Source organism: Camelus ferus, chromosome 16 (genome assembly GCF_009834535.1).
Source record: "Camelus ferus isolate YT-003-E chromosome 16, BCGSAC_Cfer_1.0, whole genome shotgun sequence".
NCBI classification, from domain to species: Eukaryota; Metazoa; Chordata; class Mammalia; order Artiodactyla; family Camelidae; genus Camelus; species Camelus ferus.
Window position 1 is genome coordinate 15,207,871 of NC_045711.1, and position 27,279 is coordinate 15,235,149.

Consider the following 27,279-nt stretch of genomic DNA (forward strand, 5'->3'; position numbering starts at 1 on the left):
TCCTCAGGGTAACAACAACTAAAGCGGGTCCCGTCTCACTTCTAGACTTGACAGCCTTTTGAAGAAGAAGCTCTTTCTTCCTGTGTGGCTGTCTTAGGACCAAGAAAATCTTCCTTACATATTTCTGATACTTCGTCTCATCAGAATTGCCTCGTGTCTTTCACCTAAACTAGTCCTCAGCAAGGAGCTTGAGGCTGCCCTGACAAGCTTAGACCGATCAGGACCCAGTCTTTGCACATGTGGATAGATCTACACAGAGGAGGATGGATACCTCAGTAAAATGGAAGTTCTGTTAGAAGGGGTGGCGTGGTTAGGAGTGGATGTTTGATAGCCAGTCAGCTGTGTCCATGGTGGTAAGAGCTCTTTTATGGGTTTATTTGTCAGTTACCTTCTGAGTTATAGACATTTTTTTATATCCTTTGTTTATTTTTATCCTTACTTTTTATTCACTGATCCATGACAGTGACAAGGAAATGGATTGAAGGATTGAGATAGGGACAGAGAATTTAATGAGCAAGAGGGGAGAATTGGTAAGGTAGGTGATTTGCACATTCTGGCAGTGAGTTGATGATCAGTGAGGAAGGGGGGATAACCTAAGGGCCAGTGTGGCAAGACTGTGTAATACAAAGCCTGAAGAACTAAATGGAAGGGGTTCAGCTCTCTCAGGTGTACAGACAGGCACACACACTCCGAGAGTGGCAGAAGTGCATCTGCTCTCTCCAGGGAGACCTTAAAAAGGCTTGGCTACGAGAAACGTGAAGAAGCCGTCTGAGATCAGAAACATCTCTCAAGGAGAAACAGTTACTAAGGGGGTGCACTAACTGAGTATGAATACTGTGGTAGGTGTTTCAACTTCCACAACCGTATAAATTAGGAATTATTGCTATGATTCCATAGATGAGGAAATTGTGGTTGCTGAGTGAAAGGTGAGTGGCTCGCCCCAGGTTGCATTGTGCACATCAGACCCAGATCCTGAAACTTGGCTTTTCTAACCCTAAAGCTTGTGGGCTTTCAGATGTACTGGATTGGGTACTTTCTCAAGTTAGATAAAGCTCTACTTTGACTAAATTGTGGGTTTATAATTTGTATACTTTGCATTTAGTTTTATAGTCTTGGACACATAAAGTAGCTTAAAATACTCTTACAGATTAAATTCATTCATCATGTTTTGTTGTAATGAATTTGAAACAAGTAAATGAATATGTCACTTGATAAAAACAAAGATAACTTTACAGAATGCCTAAATTTATTTTGAAGCATTTTTTTTGATAATGAGTATTTAAGTATCAGCATTCAGAAAGTGGCTTTTTCAATTTTTCATCTTATGTATCTGAATTTTAAAGATTTGATCACTTAATGTTTTCTAAGATTTTTAATTTAGTATTTTTGCCTGAAGTACTTTACAGTGTTAGAACGTAGCTCATTTGATCAATTTACTTGTACGTTGAATGATGTCTATGTCTTGCAGATATCAAACCTTCCAATATTCTTCTGGACAGAAGTGGAAATATTAAACTCTGTGACTTCGGCATCAGTGGACAGCTTGTGGACTCCATTGCCAAGACAAGAGATGCTGGGTGCAGGCCATACATGGCAGTAAGTGCAGAGGCCAGACCTTCTTGCTCGATATCGTTGCTCAGAGAGCGTGTGCCCTTTGGTGCTGTACTTCTGAGGAGTCTGCCTCTGGTCGTGCAGTTTCACCGTGCTAGAATATTTTCCTCTTCCCTAAAGCCAAGCTGAGTTCTAGCTTCTCTGTGAAACTTGGTGAAATTATCCCAGTGAACTCCCTTATATGGTCTTACTCTCTTTCTCTTGTCTGGCCCTAAGCATCATGGTCTTCTCTGATTACCATTTTTTCATTATATGCTACTCTATTAATCAACCAAATGGATAGTTCTTAGACGGCCTCTCTGTATTTCTCGACCCCGTATTCTGTCTTGACTGTAGGAGATGGTATTTAGTGGACACACTGATGTGAGAAGTGATGCTATTCCCGGTTAGAGAATTCTGGGAAGACCTGAGTTCCTCATAGCCTGCAGTATGTGTCATGGGGTCTGCAGCTCTGTCTTGAATATTACCGGTTCCTTCTTTAGAGGTGGATGAAACACATGCTGACCCGCGTGAGGGTAGGGCTTAGCCGGTTCCCAGCCTGGGTCCTCTTTCTCTTCGAGGAGACTGACCTCTACCATCCTTCGATGCACGTCACACTCACCTGTCCCAAGGTGTTTGCTGCACTTTGCTACAGCCTGGGCTTCGATCTATTTTTGAGCAGAAATTTAGTGTCTGTATTTTAAACATTTCCCCCTAGGTGTTGGTGTCTCTTTGCTGTGGCATGTTCTTTGGAGACCAGCACGGTGCTCTGAATGATACACATAGGTTTGCAGTCACTTATCGAGGCATTCCTGTCAGCAGTTTTTGTTTTAATCTTCAGTAGACTCTTTTAAACTAAAGATTAGCTTTGAATTGAACAAATTTTTTCTCTTCTCTTATTTGTTACTTTCTTTCTTGATTTATATACTTCTATACCCAGTGCTATAAGCAGTAGAAAATTAAGAAAAATCACAGGCTGCATATTACAGCTTTTTACCTTGTTTATGGCTGGGTGGGCTAGCTACCCTAGATTTCACACTTATTTCAAAAACTTGAACACATTTTATTTTCATCATCATCTGAAAGTAAATTTTGCATCAATTCTTTTCCTTTATCTCCCCATCTGTAAATAATGTGAGGCCCAGCATTATGTTTATTACAGATATTTTTTGTACATGTTCTGTGGCCTGTTTATATACTCTGGTCATTGTATTTGAAAGACATTATATTTGAACATTTTTGGTTATTGACAATATTTTAGAATTGTTGCAACTTTCAATGCCCTGTTTTTGTTTTGTTATATCTTTTCATGTCACCCTCTCTACAAATGAAAATGAAAGAGGGGTGTGTGTGTGTGTGTGTGTGTGAATACAAAAAGAGACCTTCATTTAAAGTCGCGGCTTTGTGGATGTCTATTGGCCAGGCAGTCTTCAGAAAATATGGAAGACCTTGCATTCATTGTAATTAAGAATAAATGGGGCAATAAGTTCAAAAGTATGAAATAAAAAAGAAGAAACATGGGGCATTGAGAATTCATATAATTTGCACATTAAGTAATGATGCCCTGAAGCTATTAACTACACTTCTAGGGCTTTTCTCAGTACTAAGGCTGACAAGTGTTTTTGCTATGTAACATTGCCTAAGAATTATATTTAATTAATGCAGATTTTAAAAATGCAATTGCACCTCCAATAGAGCTGAATATTTGAATTCAGGTAACTTTTAAGAAAGAAGTAGACTTTGAGTTTTTGTGTAGAAATAAGGTCCACAGGCCCAGGAAGGTGCAGGGCTTTTTTTTCCTGCTAACCACCTGCAGCTTTGGAATAAGCGGGCTGAAAAGAAACTCTCTGCCTCTCCTCTCTCCCGGCCCAAGAGAAAAGCCTCTGTCCTTGGCTGTCTCCTAGGCCTGTTTCAGATGGACAGGAGTGCAGTCAGCATTCATTTTAAAAGCCTCCAAGTGTCTTGACTCTTCTTTCATATACCTTGCTTGACAGGAGATACTGGAAATGTATCTTGTCTCTTTAAGATTTGCCGTTTGTCTTTAGTCTTCGGAATTGTGATTTCCTAACAGATTATTTAATGTAAAAAGTGTATAAAACGTAGACTTTAAACATAAGTTTTCCATAAACCGGTTGTTAACATTTTGCCACCTCCTCATCTCTCTCTCTCTCTCTATATATATATATACACACACACACACATTTATATATACACACATATATGTGTGTACTAATATATGTATGTGTGTGTGTACAGACACACCAGAAAAAAAAAATATATATATATATATATTCTGGACCATTTGGAAGTCAGCTGCAGATATCATGAATTTCATTCTGAACACTTGAGTGCACATGTCCTGAGAAAAGGAGCATTCTTCTGCATTACCATGATACCATTACCACACCTAAGACATAAACCTAGAGACATTAACAAGGATTTTATAATATCATCTGATACGTAGTTTATACTCAGATTTCCCACTTGTCCAAAATAAATGTAATTTTTCGATGTCAGTTGAGGATCACATCAATGTTATACATTGCTTTTAGTAGTTACACTTTTTAATCTTAATCTAAATTGGTCTAGACCATTCCCCACCCCACCCCACCCCACGGCTTTGACTTTCTGGGGGGCTGTTTGGAACATCCTTCACTCTGGGCCTGTCTGACTGCCCCGGCACGCATAGTGTCAGGTCGTCATGCTGGGCACAGGTGCTCCGTAGACGGTGTGCGCCTTGTATTGCGTGACGTTACAGTGCCAGTCGCCTTAGGTTATCTCACCAACTGTAATGCTTACAGACATGCCTTTTCCCTTTTAAGCAGTTGAAACATTCACAAAATAGAAACTAATTTCCTCAAATTTTTTCTTTTGTTCTCCTCCCCCAAATGCATAATTGATATTATTTTTCATTTTCAAAGGATTCCTTCACCCAGTACCCGCTTACCCTTCCCTTCTGCTACCTTCCAACGTGAAGAGACTTCTAAAAAGTCACCTTAGTTTCTCTTTTATATCATTTCCTCTCATACCTCTTTTCCTTTTACTATAGAAGCCCTTCCATGTTAGTGTGTAAGATAGTTTTAATTAGCAACAGAAAGAAGATCTCATAGCAATACTTACTGAAATATGCCAATTTATTTTTTATCTTGGGTATTTCTCAAATCCTAATATAATCTTCTCTTGAATTATATGCAGCCTATTAGGCATGAAATCTAGTTAAGTTATATATCTCATCAACATTAAGAAATTGTTGCTGTATTTTCCTTTGATGTGTTTAACAAATTTGGTAACACTGATTCACTCAGTCACTTTGGTTTCAAAAGAACTATTCTTCAGGATATATTCCTTTTCTACTTGTTAACAAGACTAAAACATCATACTCACTTTTTTCCCTTTGTATGACCATTCAGGTTTTCAGAATGTCTGGTAAAGAAATTATTTAGCAGTTCCTGTAAGGTTTATTTTTGTTAAGAGGCTTTTTATTACTGATTCAGTCTCTGCTTGTTACAGGTCAGATTTTTTAACTCTTCTGAGTCAGTTTTGGTAATTTGTGTGTTTCTAGGAATTTTTCCATTCCATCTAGTTTATCTTGTTGTTGGCATACAGTTGTTCTTAGTATTCTCTTATGATTTTTTTCTCTTATAATTCTTTTTATTTCTATGAAGTAGGTAGTAATGTCTCCACTTGGATTTTTGATTTTAGTTTTCATCTCGCTTTTTTATAGTCTAGAGGGTTTGTCAATTTTGTTATCTTTTTCAAGAACAAACTTTTGATTTCTTTGATTTCTCTCTTTAGTTTTTTAATTCTGTTTCATTGATCTCTACTTTAATCTTTATTATTTCCTTTCTTCTATCTTTGATTTTAGTTCCTCTTTTTCTAGTTACTGAATAAAGTTATGTTACTTGAGATGTTTCTTCATTTTAATATAAGTGTTTACAGTTGTACATTTCCCTCTGAACAGTACTTTCTCTGAATCCCTTAAATGTTGGTGTTTGATATTTTCATTCATCTCAAAGTATTTTCTGGTTTTTTTCACGTTTGCTTTTGTGTCTCACGTATTGTGGTATATGGCCTTACTCACTGAAGCAAAGAGTGGTAAGATCAGAAGACCTAATCTCTTTTTCTTTTTTTCCCCCTTAATTTTTTAGCATTACTTGCTACTAATCCGGCCCTGTAATTCTTTATTTTCCCTTGTTCCTCCTTTTTCTCCCTTGGCCTGTTGTCAGCTTCAGCTTTGTAAACCTTGTGAGTCCTTAGGGGGAAGAGCCAGAAGAGTGGCGTGTTTTCCCTTCACGCAGGAAGCCGTGGAGCCGGCTCCGACCTTGTTCGCTTTCCCTGGAGCCCGGGCTTCCGGTCGGTGGCAGTGCGCCTGGCCGCGGGCCCTCCGGGTGTGCGCCCGCGCAGCTGCGGCCGGCTCCCTCGCCCTGCTCCGGAGGGTGTGCGGGAGGAGTGACCGTGACTTCTCTTTGTGTTCCAGCCCGAGAGAATAGACCCGAGTGCGTCACGACAAGGATATGACGTCCGCTCTGATGTCTGGAGTTTGGGGATCACACTGGTATGTTCTCGTCGACTCAGCCTTGTCACAGTAGCGTGGCAAGAAATTTCAAAGTGAAAGAAGGCTTAACCAGGCCTCCGCCACTCATAAGAACACCTCTTTTCTCTTCCGGTCTTCAATTTATATGCCTAGTTCTCCCCGCCCCGCCCCCGCCCCCCCCCCCCCACCCCATGGCTGTAATCGTAGAGGCTATATTTTCTAATTGTTGAAAAACAAGTTTTTTTCCTTAAAAATCAAACTGGCGCTGGGTATCTCCCTCAAGGCGTTGTGAAGTGCCCAGGGCTCTCACGCTGTCGCTCTGCGTCCCTTGGCGGCAGATGCTGGGAGTCAGAGCTACGCGGAGAACAGGGCCAGGGAGGTCAGCTCTCCGCCCCCAGGCACCCCGGCCCCTCCCATCTCCAGCAGGAATAGTGAGGAGAGTGTATGTGTCAGGTACACGTCTGTGTGTATGAAGATAGTTTCGGCTTGAAATCCTCTCCTCCTGAATAGAAAAGGCACAAATGAATGAGCTGAAGGTAACTCCGTTGTTGAGGGCCGATAACCACCTAGGGGACAGTTAGATGAAGTGTCTCCCTTAGAACAACACCGAGAAAGAACAGTAAGAAGGCCACTTAGTTTGTAACTAACAAGCACGATTAAATAAACCTCACTTACAGACTCTGTTGAAACTTTAGTTGTATTTTAAAAATAGATTTATTTGCTGATTTCCTTATTACCGAATTGTGTTTTGAAGTTTTAGATTGATTTTTCTTGCACTGGCTGTTCACCAGGGCTCAGCGGCGCTTTTCTGATGTGGGAGAGCTCCTATAGCTTCTTCTACACTGTGAATTTTCCATCACTAGGTGGGGCTGTGTCCTGTTTGGTAGGCAGCCCTCAACTTTTCCTTCCATTTTCTTCCCATCTTCAGTAAGACCCAGAGCCTGGAGTTAGCAGGTTCAGAGCAGTGAGCTTTTTCTGTAGCTTATTAAATAATCTTCATTCGTTCCTTGTTATTATATGGTCCTGAAATCTCTTCCTGAGGATCACGTACCTTTGTGAGCTGTCTTTGGTGAGTCATGCCACCACGCCTGCTGAATTCTCCATAGGGAGCTGGGAAGGCTGGTAGCTCACCTCTGCAGGAGACTCCATCTAGTTTCCCTTGTGACCAAGTATGGGAGGTACCTCATGGAGTCTTCTGACTAAAGGGAAAGGGATCTTTTGCCCTTTAGTCAGGAAGGAACATGGAGCTTGGGAATCTCTAGGTCTGGTGACTGCTCCAAAAACTGCAGCAAGACCTATAGCTTCCAACTGAGGCAGCTGTTTGCATATGAGGGATATTCACGATTCAGAAGCACCTATCTATGTCCAAACCGGTTCTGTTTAAAAAGCAAGTTTTTAGTTTATTATTAAAACAAAATTTTGTTCTGTGAAAAGTTTTAACACAAATTTTTAAAGCCATTTCCTTTCCTATTGCTGTGAATAATAGTAAGGTATACTTCTTCCCAAGCATTTCTATTTTTATCCAAAAGAAACCTTAGCCAAAGGAGTGGGGTCTGCATGTGCCTGCCTGCCTGCTCTCCCACAGATGTGTGCGCGTGGAGGCAGCGCTGAGCTGGAAGAGGCCATCTTTTGGGGAGGAAGGCCATGCTGGCTTTCTGTCGAAGGTGGCTTTATATTTGCTTGATTGCCTGCTTTTCATTGTATAAACTAGTACTTTAATGGTTGACTAAATGGACAAAATCAGATGTACCCAGCTGAAGGAGCTCTGAAACAGTCTGCCCAGTCTGCCCAGGTAGTGCTCTCTGTCCCACGCTGTTGGTAGTGCTCTCTGTTCCTCACTGTCAGCCACCTGTCAGTGCACGTGGACTGGGATTCCTTAGACCACGCTTCAGATTCAGTCCTACTTCTTGGAAAAAGCACAATTTCTAGGTTTCTGTTATCCTCAGAACAGAGGGGGAGAAAGATGAAAATACAGTTCATAAATGTCTTTGACCCGTAACAGTTTGGGACATAGGCCTGCGAGATTGTTCAGAGCTGGTTTGGTTTAGAGATACTGTGCTGAGCATTGTTCCTGGGGCTCAGGATGTGAAGGGTCTGGTGCTGACTTGGTTTCTTCAGTCAGAGTAGTGTCTGCTGGTGGGTGGAACTGTAGTCACTACAGCATGGCTGTGGGGCAGGATTTGTACAGTTTCCTTTGAGCTCAGATTGCGGTTTTGTTTGTTGAATGTTTTACCTTCGAAATGAACTTGACCACTGTCTGGACATGGCTTTCCATTCACATGGGTACAAATTGTGCAGACTTTGTACTAAAAAGGTTGTAAAACCAGCCTTTCAGAATCCCTTACGGGGAAGAAGCAGCCCGAGGCTTTATGGGGACAGCGTCTGGGCTAATGTTGGATGTTCTCCCTTGGCCCAGGTCCTGCAGGTTGGCTGATACAGAATTCTCTGTACTATCTTGATTTCTAAATATCACTTCCACTTGTCCTTAGTAATTCTAAAGATTCCACCTCAACCTGATCTTGGTTCAATTCAAGGCTTTTACAAGAGTTTTGCTTGGAGTTTGGATTTGCAATGCAGCCTTTCCAGTGAAGAGTATTAATTAATGCTCAGTGTATTTTGCTTTTTTCTCTGTGTTCTCTTCAGTACGAGTTGGCTACAGGCCGGTTTCCTTATCCAAAGTGGAATAGTGTATTTGATCAGCTAACACAAGTCGTGAAAGGAGATCCTCCACAGCTGAGTAACTCTGAGGAAAGGGAATTCTCCCCAAGTTTCATCAACTTTGTTAACTTGTGGTGAGTATCTGGCTTACGGTACTCAGCAACATCTGGTGAGAGAACAGTGAGGTAATGACTTAATATTAGCACCTTTGCAACTTTATCCTGAGAAGGGGGCCTCCTTCATACCCCTGTGTCTTCTGAGCTGGATTCTGGGTCACATGGAAGGTTCCAGCTAGCCTAGAGGGGCAGCACACTCTTACCTACTGCTCAGGTGCTAATGAAAACCAGATGTGGGTGGTGGAGAGGCTGCTGCCTCCAGACTTCTAGTACCATGTGCAGGCAGTACAGCCTAGGTGAGACTGGTCGTCCTGTTCTGCTGTGGTTCTAACAGTGCAGTTGTACCACAGTCACTTGGAAGCTTTTACTAAGTCACAGCCCTACCAGAGCAGGCTCTCAGGGGTGGCTCTCTGCTCTGACACAACACGGGACACAGTTGGGTGTATGGAGTCGGGCCCAGCGCTCAACTGGTAGAATAGTACAATGGCTCACTGCGATCTTGTTCCAAGGAAGGTATGAACCCCACGTCTAATGTTCACCTTTTAACGAGTGTGTGTGTGTGTGTGTGTGTGTGTGTGTGTGTAGCGTGTAAGAATAAATATATACTGATATGGCAACAATACAGTCACACCTTGTGCTTGTTTCAATCTATATTTTAAATAAAACCTGTTTAGTTATCATTTGAATATTTTTTCATTATTCTGTTTATCCAGCATGATTTAAAAGTTAAATATATTTATGTGCAAAAAGCCAGAGCATTTTGTGTATTCTTCTTTTCATTCTTGAAAATGCTTTTCTTTTCCTCATAATTTTTTCTTTCCAGGAATGCTGATTCTCTCTCCACTCTTTTAGGTCCTATGAGACTAAGACTTAGGTTTCATAGTCTAGCATTGCCCTCTTTTTGAAAATTGAGAAAATATTTGTTTGACTCCAGTTTTCAAGTCCCTTTCATCTTTTCTAACCAAATTCTACTTTTGTGTTGGTTTTCAGAGGGGTGAGGAACCCCTCAAGATTTTCTAGACAGGAGAAGGCCATAAGGATGACTCAGATTGGGTGCTGCTTCCTTTTTAAAAACCGTCTAGTTTTACCACTTTGCACACATATGCACAGTATATAATTGCAAACGTGGTCATTTTACACATCCCACTGTAACGGAATACCTGGGTAAAGGAGTCTGAGTGGGTCATAGAGTGTGGCGTCTAAAACGGCCGCCTGGAGAACAGTGCCAGGGCTGCTCTCTAATTCCTGATCTCCTTATTGGTTTTGGGTTTGTATATATTTGTATATTTTTTATTTCTGTGTCCCTTGGTGCAAATTCTCTCCCATGAACACTGGTTATAGCCATCAGTATCACATTGTTTTCCCCAAGTAGGTGTGTAGTTCCACCACTTTCTGAACCATTAGGGCCTGCAGCTGAGCTTTGTCTGTTTTTGTGATATGCTTATCTCAGCTCTCCACAACGGTCCAGTGTCCCTTCTGCTAGCCCTGGGCATTCCTCTTACCTCTAACCTGGATCATTTGGATTCCTGCTTGGTTTCCTCATAATCCAGTATCACCTTGTTCCAAGCCATTTTCCTTCTTTTTTGTCAGAGTTGTATTTTTTAAATGTATTTTTATAATGCATATCTGATCATTATTTTTAAGTTGAAAACTGTCTAGAACATGCATTCTTAATGGCGTGCTATCACCCCCAAAGGGGCAAAAATCCATCCTGGAGAGATAGAAAATCTTGGATAGTATAATGATTTGTAGTAGATATTCAGTATTTAAACTTCACAGGCAGGAAGGGCAGTAATGAAAAAAGATCAAGAAGCATGAAGTCTAATGTTAAGAAAAGCAACAGACTAGAATATTAATTTTAATCAAGACAAGTTTATGGAATAGTCTAAAAAACACTTTAAAAATAAGTATATTTAAGATGCCCAAGGAAATAAAGGTGTAAATTACAGTTAAGACTGAGGAAGAAGTAAACAAATTGAAATGGTTAGATGTGGAAATGAAAAAAAACAGAGCTATTGATAAAAAAATATAACACATTTGATGTACTCTGGATTGGAGACACTTGAAGACAGAGTTGGGAAACTGGAGAAAAGGTTTCAAGGGTTTCCCCAGCATGATATAGACTAAAATGTGTGGAAGAACAGTTGAGAATCAGGGAGAACAGAATGAGTAATTCAAAGATGTATACAATGGAAATGACAGAAGACAACTCTGAAAGTGGAGAATCAGTGTTTAAGGAGATAATAGTAGAAAACATTTGAGAATTGATTTAGGATAGGTGCTCAGATTGAAATTACAGTCTTTGTATCACGTACAATAAACAATGGTAAATTTATACCCAAATGCACTGAAGCGAAATTGCAGAGCAATAGTGAAGTAAAAGTCAACAGGAGGAGAACTTTAGAGTATCTGTGAAGAGTTAAGTAATTAGACTGACAGCAGACTTGTTACCAAGAGCAATGATTGCCAGAAAACAGTGGAGTTGTAGCTCCAGAGTGCTGGGAAGTAATTGTCAGCCTCATCCTGAAGTTTTGTACCTGGGCACTCAATTATCATTCAAAATAAGTAGAAAACTAGATTTTTTCCCCCCAGGAATGGAAAGCCTAAGAGGTTATCATTCATAGATTGTTTTGAAAAGATGTATTTGACCAAGAAGAAAAGTAAGCCCAGCAGAAGAGTATTGCAGGTTGGTTCCCTGGAAAGCAGGCTTTGGGGACAGTGATGATCGTACAGGGAGTTTGCTGAATGGCAGTGATGTTTGGGGCAACAATTAGCGAAGGGATTCGGCAGAAAGGGGACCAGGAGAAGGAGAGCTGGGCTGCACTGCGGTCTCAGCAAAGGCCTCCGCCCGCCCTGTGGGAAGCTCTGAAGCTGGGATGGCCCTCCAAGGTTGGCTGGACGTGGAGGAGGGTCCTGGATTTCTTTGTGCCTTTGTGGATCAGGCATTAGATACAGGCTGCCCCAGGAAGGCTTCGGTGGCTCTCTGCAGCTGTCATCCCTTAGAGATGACATCTGAGGCTTGTCTGCTGGCAGGACTCCCAGCAGTGGAGAAGTAAGGCCTTCATTCCCAAAGAGGGCTTCTGTGTAGCACGTGGCCACTGCAAAAGGTGCAAGACACGAAGAACAGCACTGAGTTTAGACAGAGTGGAACTGTGCCATCAGGATTAACTTCTGATGGTAAGAAATGAATTTAATTGAGGTTGGAGGAGAGTGGCGATTAAGATATGGACCAAGACAGAGCAGATGAAAACAAACAAAATGAAAATACTTCTGGCAACACTGATTAGACAGGGTGGAATTCAAGGGGAAGATACCAGCAGGGCAGGGGCTTTAATGTGTCAGTGTGTCCATAGTGAATTGTACTCTCGTAAACTTTTGGACCAAAGCGCACAGGATTACGATACAGAGTGCGAAAGGTTTTAATTCCAAGGATAAGTTTATAAAACTCATATATAGTTTACCTCCTGGACTTGCTGGGTTACTGGTTTCTCTTAGGTGATACCTTTATAAATGTATGCTAGATTTCTAGACGCACACCCACACACAGACACATAAGTTACAACTTCATACTTGTAGTCATACGTTCCACTACATGGTGTTCTGACACGTAGCTGTGCCGTAATTTATCCAGTTTTCAACAATTATCTTGTTTCTAATTGTTCACTAACGCTCCTACACTGAATATCTTAAGGATAAATTGTTAGATTGTAGACTAATTTTTTGTGTGCATTTCATATTTGGCAGGTTATCTGCTTTGTTACTTTGTCTCCAAAGGAAAAAAACTAGTTGTTTGTTGGTAATATTTTGCTTGTGAAAAGCAAAATACTTGCGTAAATGTGTCTCCATTTTAATGATGTTGATTTTTATGTTATTTTAGCCTTACGAAGGATGAATCCAAAAGGCCAAAGTATAAGGAACTTCTGGTGAGTCTGAGACTTTGGGCATTCCCGCTGTTCCTCCCCTGCATCTGCCAGCATGCTGCTTCTCTCTGGCACGGACAGCGCGGCCTTACTGAGCAATTTTTTAAATGTTTTGAAACAAAGATATTTGGAAAGAGAACATTTGTAGGTCTGATTTTCTTACTAATTCCCCAACTAGATTTTCATGGAAAATTTTGGCCTTGACATGTTATAAAATTTCCCGTCAAGAACTTTCACATCCACTCTAAGGAGCCGTTTTCCGCCGCGCGGTCTGTGTGTATGTAACGCGCCCGTGAGAACTTACTGTGCTTACTCTGCCTTTATTGAAGGCCCTCATGCGCATTTACATCATACGGCCATCTCTGGGAGAGCTCTCGCCCTTCCATGGGGCTTGGACTTTTTACTCAGTCTACTGGGTGGGGCATTGTTCTCAGCAGCGAAGAAGGTACTATGGCCTAATAATGTGCGAGTATTTTAATAAAAGACTCCCCTGTCACCCTTGGCTTCTAGCTCTCCAAGGAAGCTCAGTAAAACTTCTGGGCAGCCCCAGCGATGACTGAAGCTATTCAGTCACTGCTTAGAGAAGCCATGAAAGACACTGTCGGTAGAGACAGAGGATGAGAAACTGGGCTTGTAGTTGCGGGCTTTGAAGAGTGCGGGGCACACGCTCATAGGAGACTCTCTGCTGAGCCTTTTCTGCAGAGGGGGTCAGAAGGTTGGAACTGAAACGTTTCTGGAAGGTTTGTCTGCCCAGTCTGTGGAGATAGGGGAGGTTGGAGTTTCTGCCCGTGCCCCAAGAGCAGCAGCTGGTGTGCGCGTGGTTCTTCTCGGCTCCCAGACGGCGGCAGAGGCTCCAGCTGTATTTCATGCTGAGGAGCGTACACGCCCTGGGATACGGAGAGGCTTCCAGACCTCACTGCCAGGGCGGCTCACCCAGAGCGGGTCCCATCTGGGCGCGTGCCCCCGCTAATAACACAGCTGCATCCGGTCCAGGCCACTCGTGTCTCTCTGCTGTGCTGGGGAGTTAGGGCTGTACTGGTTGGAGCCTTCCGTTCTGTGCTGTACCGCCCCTGGGAAGAGTGCAGCGTGAGCTCTAATGCAAATCTTGATCATTTTTCTTTTGTTTCTTCTGTTTTTTCAATATTATTGCAGAAACACCCCTTTATCCTGATGTACGAGGAGCGAGCTGTGGAGGTCGCATGCTATGTCTGCAAGATCCTGGATCAGATGCCCGCTACCCCCAGCTCCCCCATGTATGTGGACTGAGGCCGCCGCCACGTCAGACTCTAGAGAAAAGGGCTGAGAGGAAGCAAGACGTGAAGAACCTTCATCCCGCATCACAGTGTTTTTATTGCTCGCCCAGACACCACGTGCAGTAAGACTGGTGTTCGTTCCCATCATGTCTGTAGACTCCCGTCACCTCGACATGCATCCCCGTAACGCTCGGTCGGTCACACAGTGTCAGTGCTGGTCAGAGAGACCGCATCCTGCTCTTTCGTGAAGAACATACTCATGAAATGTGGAAGTTCGTACGATCAGTTTGGTGACTGTGATTAGATCACATCTCAAATTCATTTCTAGACTCGAAACCTGGAGACGCAGCTACTGGAGTGGTGTTTTGTCAGACTTCCAGAGACTGGAAGCGCACGGTGATGGACGTGCCGGGGTGAGAAGGGCGTGCACCGCCGCCGAGGCATGCTGCTCCTGGGGCTGGGGGCAGGGGGGGTGGTTTCTTTCTTCACCAAGTGCAATAGATTTACTGACGTGATATTCTGTTGCTTCACAGCCACTGTCGATGTTTGGGTATCGATGTGCTCAGCCAAATTTCCTGTTTGAAATATCATGTTAAATTAGAATTTATCTTTACCAAAAACCATGTTGCGTTCAGAGAGGTGAACATGACAATATTGAGACAGGACAGAATGTGTTCTTTTCTCCTCCACCAGTCCTTCTGCTCTTTGTCAGGAAGACTCAGGAGTCTGCCACTGTCAGAGAAGGTGCTCAGCCTAAGGATTTTCATCCTCAGAATTCAGTGTGCTGCCAACTTGATGTTCCACCTGCCACAAACCACCAGGACTGAAAGAAGAAGAAAGTAGGAGGGCAAAGTTTACAGATGCTTTTAATTCTGGTCTCTTATCTGGAACAACTCGTAGCAGCTATATATTTCCCCTTGGTCCCAAGCTGGATGCTTCAGCCATCACAACTCACTAACAGGGAGAAGTAGCTAGTAGCAATGTGCCTTGATTGATTAAAGATGTCTTGTAGGCAGCAAAAGACCAAATCTCAGTTGTTTGACATCACTGGTCCAGGTCCTCAGCTTCTTAATCTCTTTCCCTATGTGTGTGGTCTGTTGCCGCTCTATGGTTTTTGCTTAATCCATATTTTGCCTTTTTCCCCCCATTATCAAAAACCTTTATGATTACCAGGGATGTTCCTTGCCGAGGGTTTTTTAGCTGCAAATCTCTCAGAGGCTCTTGTGGTTAAAAGGCTGAGAAGTGTGGGGCGGTGACGTGGGAACATCCTTTCTAGAGACATGTTTGACAGGTGAGGATCTGGAATGGCTCTAGAAGGCAGGGCTGGCTAAGCGCATCACCTGCAAGAATCTCTAGCAAGTCACCATCATTTCTTGGAATTGGAATTCTGCAAAAAAAACAAAACCTGAAAAACCCCAAACCGACCCAGAATAGCTACAAGAAGCCGTTTCAGTCTGCCATCTCCTGCTGCCCCTCTCGCTTGCCCCCGAGCCGGGTCTCCTGGGTGCCTCCCGGCCTCCCTGGCACGGAGCGTCCGCGTGGCCGTCAGGCAGGCAGCACCGTGAGTCGTCCGAGCACGCTGGAGCAGGAAACAGCCCTGGTCTGAGGTGCAGGTGGTGCCGTGACAGACCCGACTGCCGGTGGGCGTTGCTGTGTCTCCTCCCAGAGTGACAGTCACAAACACTGCTCAACAACCAAGGGAGAATGGTGCTGTTTAAAGTTACATCCCTGTAAATTTCGGAATTCACGAGTGGTTTGTCGCTTTGGTCCACTTGCCTGATTTTCCTTTTTTCTCCCCAACGGCATCTAAACCCCAGACTTCCCAGTGTTCTGAAAGGAAGCACTGCTGTCTTCCTCTGACCACGCCAAGCCATCGTCCTCCACTGCTCCCGGGACTCAGGAGGGGCCTGTTTCTCTGCTGTCAGCCCTCCGTCTGGCTCCACGTAGGGTCACTTTGCCATATACAAGTGGAGATAAAAGCAGTTCTGACTGTCCAGGAGCTGATCTGACCGTTCTGTTGTGTGGATGACCACATAAAAAGGCAATTTTAGTGTATTAATCATAGATTATTATAAACTATAAACTTAAGGGCAAGGAGTTTATTACAATGTATCTTTATTAAAACAAAAGGGTGTATAGTGTTCACAAACTGTGAAGATAGTGTAAGAACTGTACATTGTGAGCGCTGGTTGTTTTCCTCTTGTACCATAGAAAAATGTATAAAAGTTATCAAAAAGCTGATGTGCAGGGATATTGCCTTATTTGTCTGTAAAAACGGAGCTCAGCAACATAACTGCTTCTTGGAGCTTTGGAATATTTTATCCTGTATTCTTGTTTGAATTCTTCCTCTATTTAAGATATATACATGGAATCGAAGTGTTTATGTAATAGTTCTATCCTTTTGCCTGCAGGTCAGTTGTAATAAATCTAGGATGTGATGATGACTTTGTAATTTGATTTTCTGAAGCCAGACCCTGAGAGGGGAAAGTCAAGTAAATGCCATTAAATTATCTGCGTTTCACACTGGGAAGACTTCTCTTCTTCCGGAAGTGCTTATGGCTTCTTTCTTTTTCTCCTCCCTTCCTGTGGTCTTACCCTTCTTAGGAGGTGGCTTTGCTTTCTGTTTGAGCAGGCACGATGCAGTTGGGTTTGTTTCTTTGTTGGTCACTTGCCTGGCCCCTGGTGGAGAGAGATGACGTGTAAGAACCCGGTCCGCCTTGGCCCAACGTCTGGCCGCCAGCCGTGCCCTCTGCTCCTGGGGCGGTGGCTGCCAGGTGGGCATCAGATGTCGGCTCAGGTCATAGTCACTCGCTGCTGCCTGAGAGTGGGGGCGGGAGGAGATTTGTGGGTGGAAACCCTGTGGAGGTCAGACCTGGGAGGCTTATAATGGGAGGACAGTGAATTGAGCAGAACGCCATGGGAGCCTGGGAATTACGGAGAGAAGAACTCGGAGCTCCGGCACTGAGTTCGCCTGTCGATCGTTGATCACATGCCAACTCACTGAACATAGACCAACTCAGACCTTTTCCTGTGCCTGCTTCTCTGCTGATCTGAAGTGCAGGAGGTGCCATTCCAGAACCACATGGGGTAAGTACCAAGCCCTGTCCAAGGAAGGGTGTGCTGGAGAAATCCTGGCCCCTCCAGCTAAGCCTAGCTACTAGGGGAAAGGACAGCCACGGAGTTTCCAGATCCCAGCTGGGCACCCGCTGTGTGCAGGACGGAGTGTCACAGGTGGGCCACACGCTCTGTGTGCCGTGGGACACTACCTGTGTTTGCTAATCTCATTGCATCCTGACCGTAGCCTTCCAAAGTCAGGCTGTGGAGGCCCTTTTTAGGTATTAGGAAAAAAACAAGGCTCAGAGAAGTGAAGTCCTGGCTCTGCTAACGGGAGGGAGGGGAGCTGAGATCCAGATCCTCGGCTATAATGCCTACCGTGAGAAAGTACCTTAAGTAAAGAACCCCCACGATGGGCGTGTTGTGGAACTGAGCCTTGGGAGGATGGACTGTGGGGAGGGACGCTCTGCTTACAGACCTCAGCGAGGCCTGCTTTGCTGTCTGGAAATGAACTGAGGCTAGTAGTTTCGGGGCCACAGTGGGGCTTGGTGGCAGATACAAAGGCACTGCGGTTACTTAGAACTAACCAGAGAACTCCCAGTCCTAATTCCTAAGTGTAACACCTGAGAATTCAGTGTAGAAGCCTCGATGTCCCCATTGGCACGGCAACATTTTGGGCAGTCACGGAAAATGGAGATCAGGCAGGAGGAGGACTTGTGGTGGCTCCTTTAGTATAAAAACGCCTTTTCACTTCTTGATTCTGTCCATCTGTCTTAGCTGCAGGAGGACGGACAAGGGACACAAGAGGTCTTGGAAGTGCCCCGGCTGCTGGCTGCCCGTCTCAGCTCCAGAGGTGGTTAGTGTCCCCAGCTCCTGGTCAGGGCTGTGTGCTCACGTCACTTCCACAGCATCCGTGCTTGTCCCTCGAGATGTGAGGGGCAGAGAGCTTAAAAACTGTTGGTCTGGAATGTGTGGGCTCCTTTAAATACCTCACATTAAGTGGTTTGAGGGAAAGTCCGATTGGCCATGGTGACCCCCTTCTCAGATTCCACTGTGAGACCCGGTGTCGTGGGCAGTTGGTATTAGACTCTGTGGTGTGAGGAATGCCTTTAGCATGTGAAACATGGCTTCTGGGAATCCACTGCAGGCTGAAGTAATGCATTTTTTGATCTTCCCCAGCTTTCAGATAAATGAATATCCAGGAATTCTAATTTCAAGCCTTGAAATCATTATATGGGTCAGTAGTTCAGTGTCTGCAGTAACAGTTTTTTTCTGATGATATGCCAGAGTATATTATGTTCCTTAAATGTAAAATGTGATTCTGCCTTTTAAAATTGTCTATCCATATATAGCACAGTGTAAAGTCACAACTGAGTAATCACAACGTATAATGAGTCAAATTCCTATCTGCATTTGAAAATTTTATCAACATAGTAAGTTTTGCTGCTGAAGAAATAGGACTTCTTGTTTTTCATAGCACTTACACACAGATTTAATGTGAACATGGCTCTCTGAGGTAGAAAGGGTACTGTTGCCTCAGTCCTGCTCACGGGGGACCAGTCTTAAATAATTAGGTAATTTGCTTACGGTAGACCGCCGGAATCATATACGGAATTGTACACCATGCCAAGGACGGACTTTACCTCTTAAGGGCTAGAGAACCACATGAGCTTTCTAAGCAAGGAAGTAGTTTGATCTGATTTGTACTCTGGAAAAATCATTTCAGTGACTATGTAGGCTGGACTCAAAGTGGGGAGATTCGAAGACCAGTTAAGAAACATGGAATATTCTAGGCAAAAGTTGGGGAAGGTAAAGTAGTGAAATGGAGGCTGGAGAGGAGGGGATTTAAGGGACAAGTTGGGGGGTGGAATTAGCTGACTGGCTGGAGTAAGAAAAGGGTGGGGGTCCTGGAAGAAAGTTGTTTTCCGGCTTGAGTGATGCAGGTTGCTTTACAGAATGTATGTGCCTTTCACAACCTTTCCTGATTTACCAGCCCTGCTCTGCTCTGTTGTGCTTTCTTGGTGCCTCAGCTGGTTCCTTCTGTCTAGAATTCTATTCTTCACTTGTCTTTTGAAAGCACTTGCTTATTCTTTAAGACCTGGGTTAAATGTCACATCTTCTGGGAAGCCTTTCCCAATTCTGTCCTCTGAGCTCTAATTTTTTTTTTTAATATAATCTCTGTGCAGCATTTGATCATGCTTACTTACTTGTCTCCTTCCTTACTTGTCTGTAAGTCAGTCTTCCACATCTTGCTGGCCCCGTGGTATAGTCAGCTTAGCTGTCATCCAGCGACAGTGCTTTTTGGTTAAAAAGGGCATACAAGCCTGATTTTTTTCACACTTGAAGATAGCATTTCATCCTGGTGAGCCTAGATGCTTTCTTCCCCAGAACAACGCAAAGCAAATTGGATGTGCATATCCATGGCGTACTTCTACTAAAAGCAAAGACGTGAACACGGACCGTAGTTGGGGCTGTCCTACCACACAGTCAAGACTTAGCAACCAGATTTCAGGTGCCATGTAAGCAAGTAGCTGACTGTCGTTAAGAAAGCACTAGAGGCTTCCGTCTCCAACAGGATGTTGGATGAGATTCCCCTAACAATACTCATGATTGGAGTAGCTACAATAGCAATTGCAAAATAAAATTATTTACTTCAAAATGCTCTCCTGAGTTGGCACAAAAGTCAGGAATCTGCCAAGCCCTGACACAAACAGAATCAGAAACTCTTGATCCCACTTGATCACTTGATCCCAACCTTTTTTTTTTTTCTGTTTCTAGAAAGCAAATCCATTTTCAAAGCATGAAGAATTTCTTCAATTGAGGACAAAAAAAAAAAAGTGTTAGAACTTGCTGGGAGCACCTTTTGTTCTTGAAGATGTGAGGCCTCTTCTTTGAAAGTTACCTAACCAAGTGCCAACAAATTAACTTTTGGGCTGAGACTTTCTGCTGAACCTTGGAAAACTTAAGCTTTTGTATTTAAAATTATGCAGCATTCAGGGCTCAGGAAATATGATGTGGAGCCTGCCTGATGTGGGTTATCTCCTAGGAAATCCTCCAGTAAAACTGGAACCTGGAAGGGCTACATACAGAGTGTAAGGTGGAAAAAGAAAAGCCTGCCAGTTGGTGAGAGATGGAATTGAAACATGCTTGCCTTCATCTTGGCACTGGTTGGAGGGAAATTTTTAAGATCTCCACGCATCTATAACCACAAGTCAACTTCTATATAGGTTCATGGTCTGAATTCATACTACTCCTTGAGGTCCAAAAACCCCAAGCAGAGAGTTTAAAGGGACCTCCATTAGTACTGTCCCCAGGCGATTAGAGGAGGGAAGTCAAAGTCATCTTTGGAGGAACTCTTCCTTCAACTCAGGCTCAAAGAATTTCCACAGGTAAGGCTCAAAGAAAAATGAACAGCTCACAGTCAAAAATCACAAACACACAGAGAAACAAGGTGCTGAATGAGAACCAGCAGAGACCACAAGCAGTAACAGTTACTTGAGTCATCAGATAAAGAATATAAAATAAATACTTAATATGTTAAAGAAGTCAAGTGGGAGGCTTGAAAATAGAAGCCAGGAATAAGAGACTCAAGTGTAGTAAGAAGTGAAAAGGACCAACTGAAACGTCCAGGATTGAACAGTATAGAGACTGAGAGAACACAGCGAGTGGCACTGTGGAGACGGCTGGTTCCACCTTCCCCGCCCCGCACACCCAGAACCTCTTCTCCTTTTCTTCCTCTTAGCGATAAAAACGTGAAAACTCTATTTTAATTTTTATTGGCATCGCAGTGAATCTATAGATCAGTAGCTCTCAAACTTGAGCCTTTATCAGAACCACCTGGAGGGGCTGTTTAAACACGAATCGCTGACCCTCACCCCTACAGATTCTGGTTTGTAGGTTTTGGATGGGGGCTAGGAATTTAATTACATTAATTAGAATTAATAAGAATTTAATTAAATTCTTTGAAAAGAATTTTTAACAAGTTCCCAGGTGCTGCTGTTCCATGAACCACACTTCGAGAACCACTGCTGTAGATCAGTTTAGGAAGAATTGACGTATTTACAATATTATGTCCTCCTATCAAAAACATGATCTATCTTGCCATTTATCTAAATCTTTACTATCTTAAAAAACACACTGTTTTCTATAGAGGTCTAGCACGTCTTTGTAAGATTATTACTAGGTAATTGATATCTGGTATTATAATATGATCTCTATTTATGTTTTCACTTGTACATAGAAATTAATTGAATTTTGATACATCCATCACATTGCTAAACCCTTTTTTTCTCTGACAGTTGGCCTACAGTTTGTTTTGGGTTTTCTATTTAAGTGTCTATATCATCTGCAAGTAACAGATATCTCATTTCCTTCTTTTTTCCTTAAGCCTCAATTTTGTTCTTATTACCTTAATATCCTGGCTATGAGCTCTAATACCACAGTAAGTAGAAGGGGGGTAACAGGCGTGTGTGCCTCAGTCCTTATTTTAGTGAGAGTGTGTCTAACCTTTCCCCACTTAGAATGATGCTTGTCTTGTTTTGTTTGTTTTGTTTTAGTAGATATTCTTTCACCGAGTGAGGAAGTTTCATTTTATCTTAAATTATGAAGAGTTTGTTTTGCTTTTAATGAAGAGGGTTAAATTTTATTATCTAGATGATTTGTTTACATCTGCTGAGGTCAGTATATGACTTTTCTTATTTAATCTGTTAATGTGGTGAATTACTTAACGGATTTTTAGAATATTCAACCATCTTTTAAACCCTTTTTTTTTTTTTTAAGATTTTTGGGGAGGGGGGAGGGTAATTAGATTTGTTTGTTTATTTGTTTATTTAATGGAGGTGCTGGGGATGGAACCCAGGACTTTGTGCATGCTAAGCATACACTCTTAGCACTGAGACATGCCCTCCCCCCTAAACCATTCTTTACTAGAATAACCACAGCTTGGTTGTGTTTAAAATTTTCACAGCCATAATCCTGAGTGATATGGGCTGTGGTTTTTCTTTCCTCTGAGACTGTTTTTTTTTTTTTTTTTTCTTCCCTTTTTTTGAAAAATCTGATTTCCCTGACAGTATGAACTGGGGAATTCCCCCCCCCCCTTTTCTCTTGTCCAGAAGACTATGTATAAAGTTGGGGTAAACTATTCCTTGAAGGCTTTTTAGAACTTCGCTGTAAAACTGTCTCAGCTTGATGTTTTCATTGTGAGAAAAGTTTCAATCACTGCATTAATGCAATGAGATGCTGCATGTATTTTGAAAGTTCTTTTCGTGTCAGTTCTCTGAAGTTAGTTTCCCTGTGTCATCTGTGGTGGTAAATTTGTCGGCATATGATTATTGATATTATTTTCTTTTTCATCTCTGGTTTATTTGTTCCTCTTTCCATTAGTGATGTTATTCTCAGTGCTCTTTTTATCCTTGATCAGTCCTGCCAGAGGTTTGTCTACTGAGTTAGTGAAGTTTTGAAAATCACCTTTTGGCTTTCTTTTCTATTTCATTCATTTCTGCTCTTATTTTTATTACTTCGTCTACTTTCTTTAGGTCTGTAATGTTATTTGTCTAACTTCTTAACACGAACATTAGACTCAGTAATGTTGAGACCTGGTTCTTTTTAAATGTAAGAGTGTAAGGCTATACCTGTGTCTCCAAGACCAGTTGTGGGCCTATCCCATAACTTGATATACAGCGGTTTCATTATTGTTCTGCTTTACGCTTTCTTTAAAGTTCTAAAACGTTTTTTGCTCAAGGAGTTATTTAGCAGCATATTTTAAAATTTCCAAATATCTTTTTGCTATTAACTTTTAATTACATTGTAGTTAGAGATGATAATGTATATGGAATTTATTTAAAACTTAATTTTTTTAGAGCCAGCAGTGATCATTTTTTTAAGTTACGTTTAGTGCTTGAGAAAAACATATATTCTCTGTTAGATGCAGAATTCTCCAGGTGTATTAGATCAAGCGTATTCCCCTTGTTGTTCAGATCTTTTATATTTTCCTCCTTTTTGTTTACTAACAGAGTAAATCCAAAGAAAAAAAAAGAAAGAAAAAATGAGATCAGAGCCGAAATTAATGTGGGAGAATCCAAAGACAAAATTTAATGGAGAGATACTAATTTGTTTTTCTCTGAGAAAGGCAATGAAAGGATAGACCCTTGACAAGATTTTTATATAAAGAAAGACAAGGTGAAAATTACATGAAGATGGAATAGGAGATGTGAAAAAGTGTATGCTGATGAACTAGCCAGCTTAGAGGGAATGGAAAAATGCAAATAGAAGACACAGCTTTCCAAAGCTGATTCAAGAAAAAACAAAATACACGACTAATTCTGTATCCATTAAAGTCAATGAAACATAGTTTAAAAGTCTCCAGAAACACTATATGCCTGGTTTCAGTGGTAGTTTTCCCAAACACTTAGGGAACAGATAATTCCAGACTTTACCCAGAGTAAAAGGAGACATGTGGAAACTCAACTTTTGAGGAACCGAGGAGAGACTTCAGAACCAAGCTCAATCATATTGCAGAAACTCGAGTTTCGGCAGAGCGGGCATTTTCTTTGGAGAAAGGTAAGATTTGTGGTTCGGAGACAGTAGGTCTTTGGGATAAAAAAAAAAAGTGAAGTTAGACACCTAATTTTATGTTGTACACAAATATCAACTCCAGATGGATATAAAATACAAATGTGAATTTCAGAATTTTAAAACTAGAAGATAGTAGAAAATAATCTCTTAATAACTTGGGGCATCCAGAATATATAAAAACTCCCTCGGTCACCACAGTGTCTGACCTATGGAGCGCCATTGTTAATAATCACCACGTTGCAGTCATTCCATTGACCACTTGGGGGAGCCATATAGCTGAAGAACAAACAAGTTCCCCGCAAGTTAAGTACAGATTCTATTCTCTGGGAGGGAGAGTTAAGATTCATCAAGTTCCCTTCCCTCTTTCTTTCTTTTTCTTTTTCTTTTTCTTTTCTTTTCTTTTCTTTTCTTTTCTTTTTCTTTTTTTTTTTTTGCATTTGGGGAAACAGAGGCTCAGAGAGGAGTAATTATTTGCTCACCGTCATGCAAGTAACTGGTAATCTGAAGACGAGAGGCTATTTTCCAATTCACTAATGAATCACTTGATAAAAATGAACCTTAGTTACAAGCCTGCTGGGTTCCAGGCATGGCTAAATTTACTGCGCCTCCTTGTATGTCGGTGCAGAGTTTAAAATAATCCTACCCTTCTCAAGTTCTTGGCTGGTGAATTTGTGTTGTACTTTCTATCTCGTTGAGATCTGTGCTGAAGAAAGAGTGTATGAACACATATTGTTTAATACATTATCAGCCCTGACATATACACAGTTCTTATAAAATCCAGGCAACAGGCATCACTTTCAAGAGACTTGCTGGTACAAGAGCATAAGGGGACACACACACACACACACACACACACACACACACACACACACACGTCCTCCCTTGGTGATATCATCCAGTTTCAAAGCCTGAAATATTCCCTGTAAGTGAATAATTCTCAAATTTATATTTCCACCTGGATTTTCCCCCCTGGACTTCAGACTCATTTATCTAACTTCTTGCACAACTGTTCCACTTGGAAGCCAGTGAGACATCGCATGTTCTTCTTGTTTAACACTGAGCTCCTTATCTTCCCCCAGACTGTTCCTCCAGCAGACGTTCCTAGTTCAGTTCAGGGCAACCCGGTCCTTCCACTTGCTCAGCCAAAACCTTTCACTTACCTTTAAACCCTTTCTCTCCTGCTCCACATTGAAGTCGTCACCAAACACGTTGGTTGTGATCTTCAGGAGAAATCCAGACTCTCGCCACGTCTTACCACCTCCACAGCTCCCAGCATGGTCCAAGCCACCATCATCCCGTCCCTGGCCGTTACCTGGGGTAACGACCTCGATCCCTCTGCCCTTCTGCAGCTTGCTCTCTGAAGAGTGGCAGAGTGATGCTGCAAGAAATCTCAGCAAAGCCACTCAGTCCTCGACTCCAGAACCTCCAGGATGGTTAGAGGGAGGTGATTCTGGAGTCAGGGGCCAGTGAAAAGTTTCCGAGCCCTGGATCACAAGGGTGTGGACTCCCATGAGGGACAAGAGGACTGGAATTGGAAGAACAGATTTGAGATACATTGTGAAGGGAAAACCGGAGGAAGACCTGGAACCAAAAAGCTGGAAATTAAGGAAAAGGAAAAGAGAAAAGTCACTTAGGTGTACAGACAAAGAACAAAAGGAAGGCAAGAGAGGAAGCTAAATTGTGGAGGAAGATGGGAGGTTCCTGGACTGTCTTAGTGAGTTCGGGCTGCTGTAACAAAAATACCCTAGACTGGGGGACTTCAGCAACATTTATTTCTCACCATTCTTGGGGTGAGAAATAATTCAAGATCAAGCTGCCAGCAGATCTGGTGTGTCCTCACGGGGCAGAGAGATGTTGTGTGTCTCCCTCTTCCACTAATCCTATCATGGGGACCCCCATCTCATGACCTCATCTAACTTTCATGGCTTCCCCAAGGCCTACCTCCAAACTCTGTCCCACTGGGGATTAGGGTTTCCACGTCTGGATTTTGGGTAGACACAACATCGATCCACAGCACGGACTCTTCGTATTTCAGAAGTGAACAGACTCCCGGTTGAGGTCCTTTCTGGGGTGCTCCCAAGCACAGCACCAAAATTCAAGAGAATATTCTTCTCCACGTGGGAAGGCCTGTGACCATCTGGAGGCAGGAGGGAAGACAGCAGGACCGTGAGAAGGTCAAAGATGCTGGGTGAGGAGCAAAATGGAGAGGGTGTCCTTGGTGAGGAGAGAAGTGTCTTCTTTGCTGAGATGGAAGGGAATGGGGTGGGCTGGAGAAAGGGAAAAGGTTCGGAGGTGAGATAAGGAAATGTGAAGGAGCATGTTGCTGGGTGACGCTTCCCCATGGAGAAGGAGGCACAGTTATCCTGCAAGAATGGGATAAGGGGCAGAAGTTGGATCGAGGCCTCCCAGGGTGGTGGGGCGGGGGGAGCCAGGCACAGGACAGTGACTGCAGAGGGTGGGCCTGTGCCGACGACTTCCATGGCCAACAAGCTTCAGTGGCCCCCATCTCCACCATGACTCTCGGTGCCCTTACCCTGCTGTATTGATCACAATGTGAAGTCATCTTATTTATTGTTTGACTATTTCTTTGTGTTTTCCTCTTTAGTGGGGAAAGGAGGAGAATCTGATGTGTGCATGATGGCGACAGTGCAGTTATTGGCCGGGAGCAAAGCCTGGTACCAAACGCTCTCAGATCCCATGGGACCTTCAATCTATGATCTTACCATCTTTTCATTGCCCCTCACTGCTCTCCTGTTCTTGCTTCCTTTGTATCCTGTGTAAAATCCACGGTAAAATCACGCTAGGTTGAGATAACCACGGGACGGGTTCAGAGATGCACTGGACCCACTGAGATGCACCTGAACTAAAACTCCATTGATCACCTGACTTCTATAAGCCCCTTCTCTGGTGGGTGTGCCACGTGACATTTTTGGGTCTCCTGGAAACAGTGTCATTCAGAGCCAGTGTCCAGTAATTTCCCCAAAGTCTGATTGTTCCCTTTCCCTATTGCACAGTCACCTTGGTGAAAGGCTGTAGGTGCCTTGGGGGAAAAGTACGAACAGTATAAGTTTTTGGCTGTGTACCGGGGGTCTGCCCCCAGGGGGATACGGCTCTGATTCATTCAAGGGGTTCTGATTCCATAAACTGGCTCAAGTTGGGGAGTTGATTAAGGAGCCATGCCTCTTTGTTTTGGTGATTCAGCTTAGACTTCCGTTCACTCAACCTGGAACTCCTCTGCCTAGACGGATCAAGTAAGAACTTGGCAGACTTCCCACTCCTCTCTGGTCTAGGGACACCACCGTCTGCCTGCCAGGCCGCGGGTCTCCGCGAACCAAACTGTTCTGATTGCGTACTTGGCTCCACTGCCCATGGTGGTAATGACACCCACCTTGTCTTCAGCAGTTAAGGGCCAAGTTTTGGTCCCTTTCACTCCAAGATCCGAGGTCCATGTGTGGAAGGATCCCAGCTCAGTGGCTGACCCAGTTTCCACTGTAATTTCTCACCTGCAGAGAAGAGCAACCACAGAGCTATTCAAGGACCCTGGACTCCCCTCGTAAACTTATTTCTCACAGTTGTGGTGA

The 27,279-nt window shown here is 43.0% G+C and overlaps 1 protein-coding gene across 2 annotated transcripts in view; it reads left to right on the forward strand.

Moving 5' to 3' along the window:
• MAP2K4 (mitogen-activated protein kinase kinase 4) overlaps positions 1–16,594 on the forward strand; it is a 90,775-nt gene extending 74,181 nt beyond the window's left edge. For both annotated transcript variants that reach the window (XM_032498822.1, XM_032498823.1), the window contains exons 7-11: positions 1,469–1,596; positions 6,068–6,145; positions 8,768–8,916; positions 12,776–12,821; positions 13,971–16,594. In XM_032498822.1, the coding sequence (XP_032354713.1) occupies positions 1,469–1,596; positions 6,068–6,145; positions 8,768–8,916; positions 12,776–12,821; positions 13,971–14,084 (515 nt within the window). In that variant the 3' untranslated portion in view covers positions 14,085–16,594. The remainder of the gene's footprint in view (positions 1–1,468; positions 1,597–6,067; positions 6,146–8,767; positions 8,917–12,775; positions 12,822–13,970) is intronic.
• Positions 16,595–27,279: the final 10,685 nt, after the last annotated feature.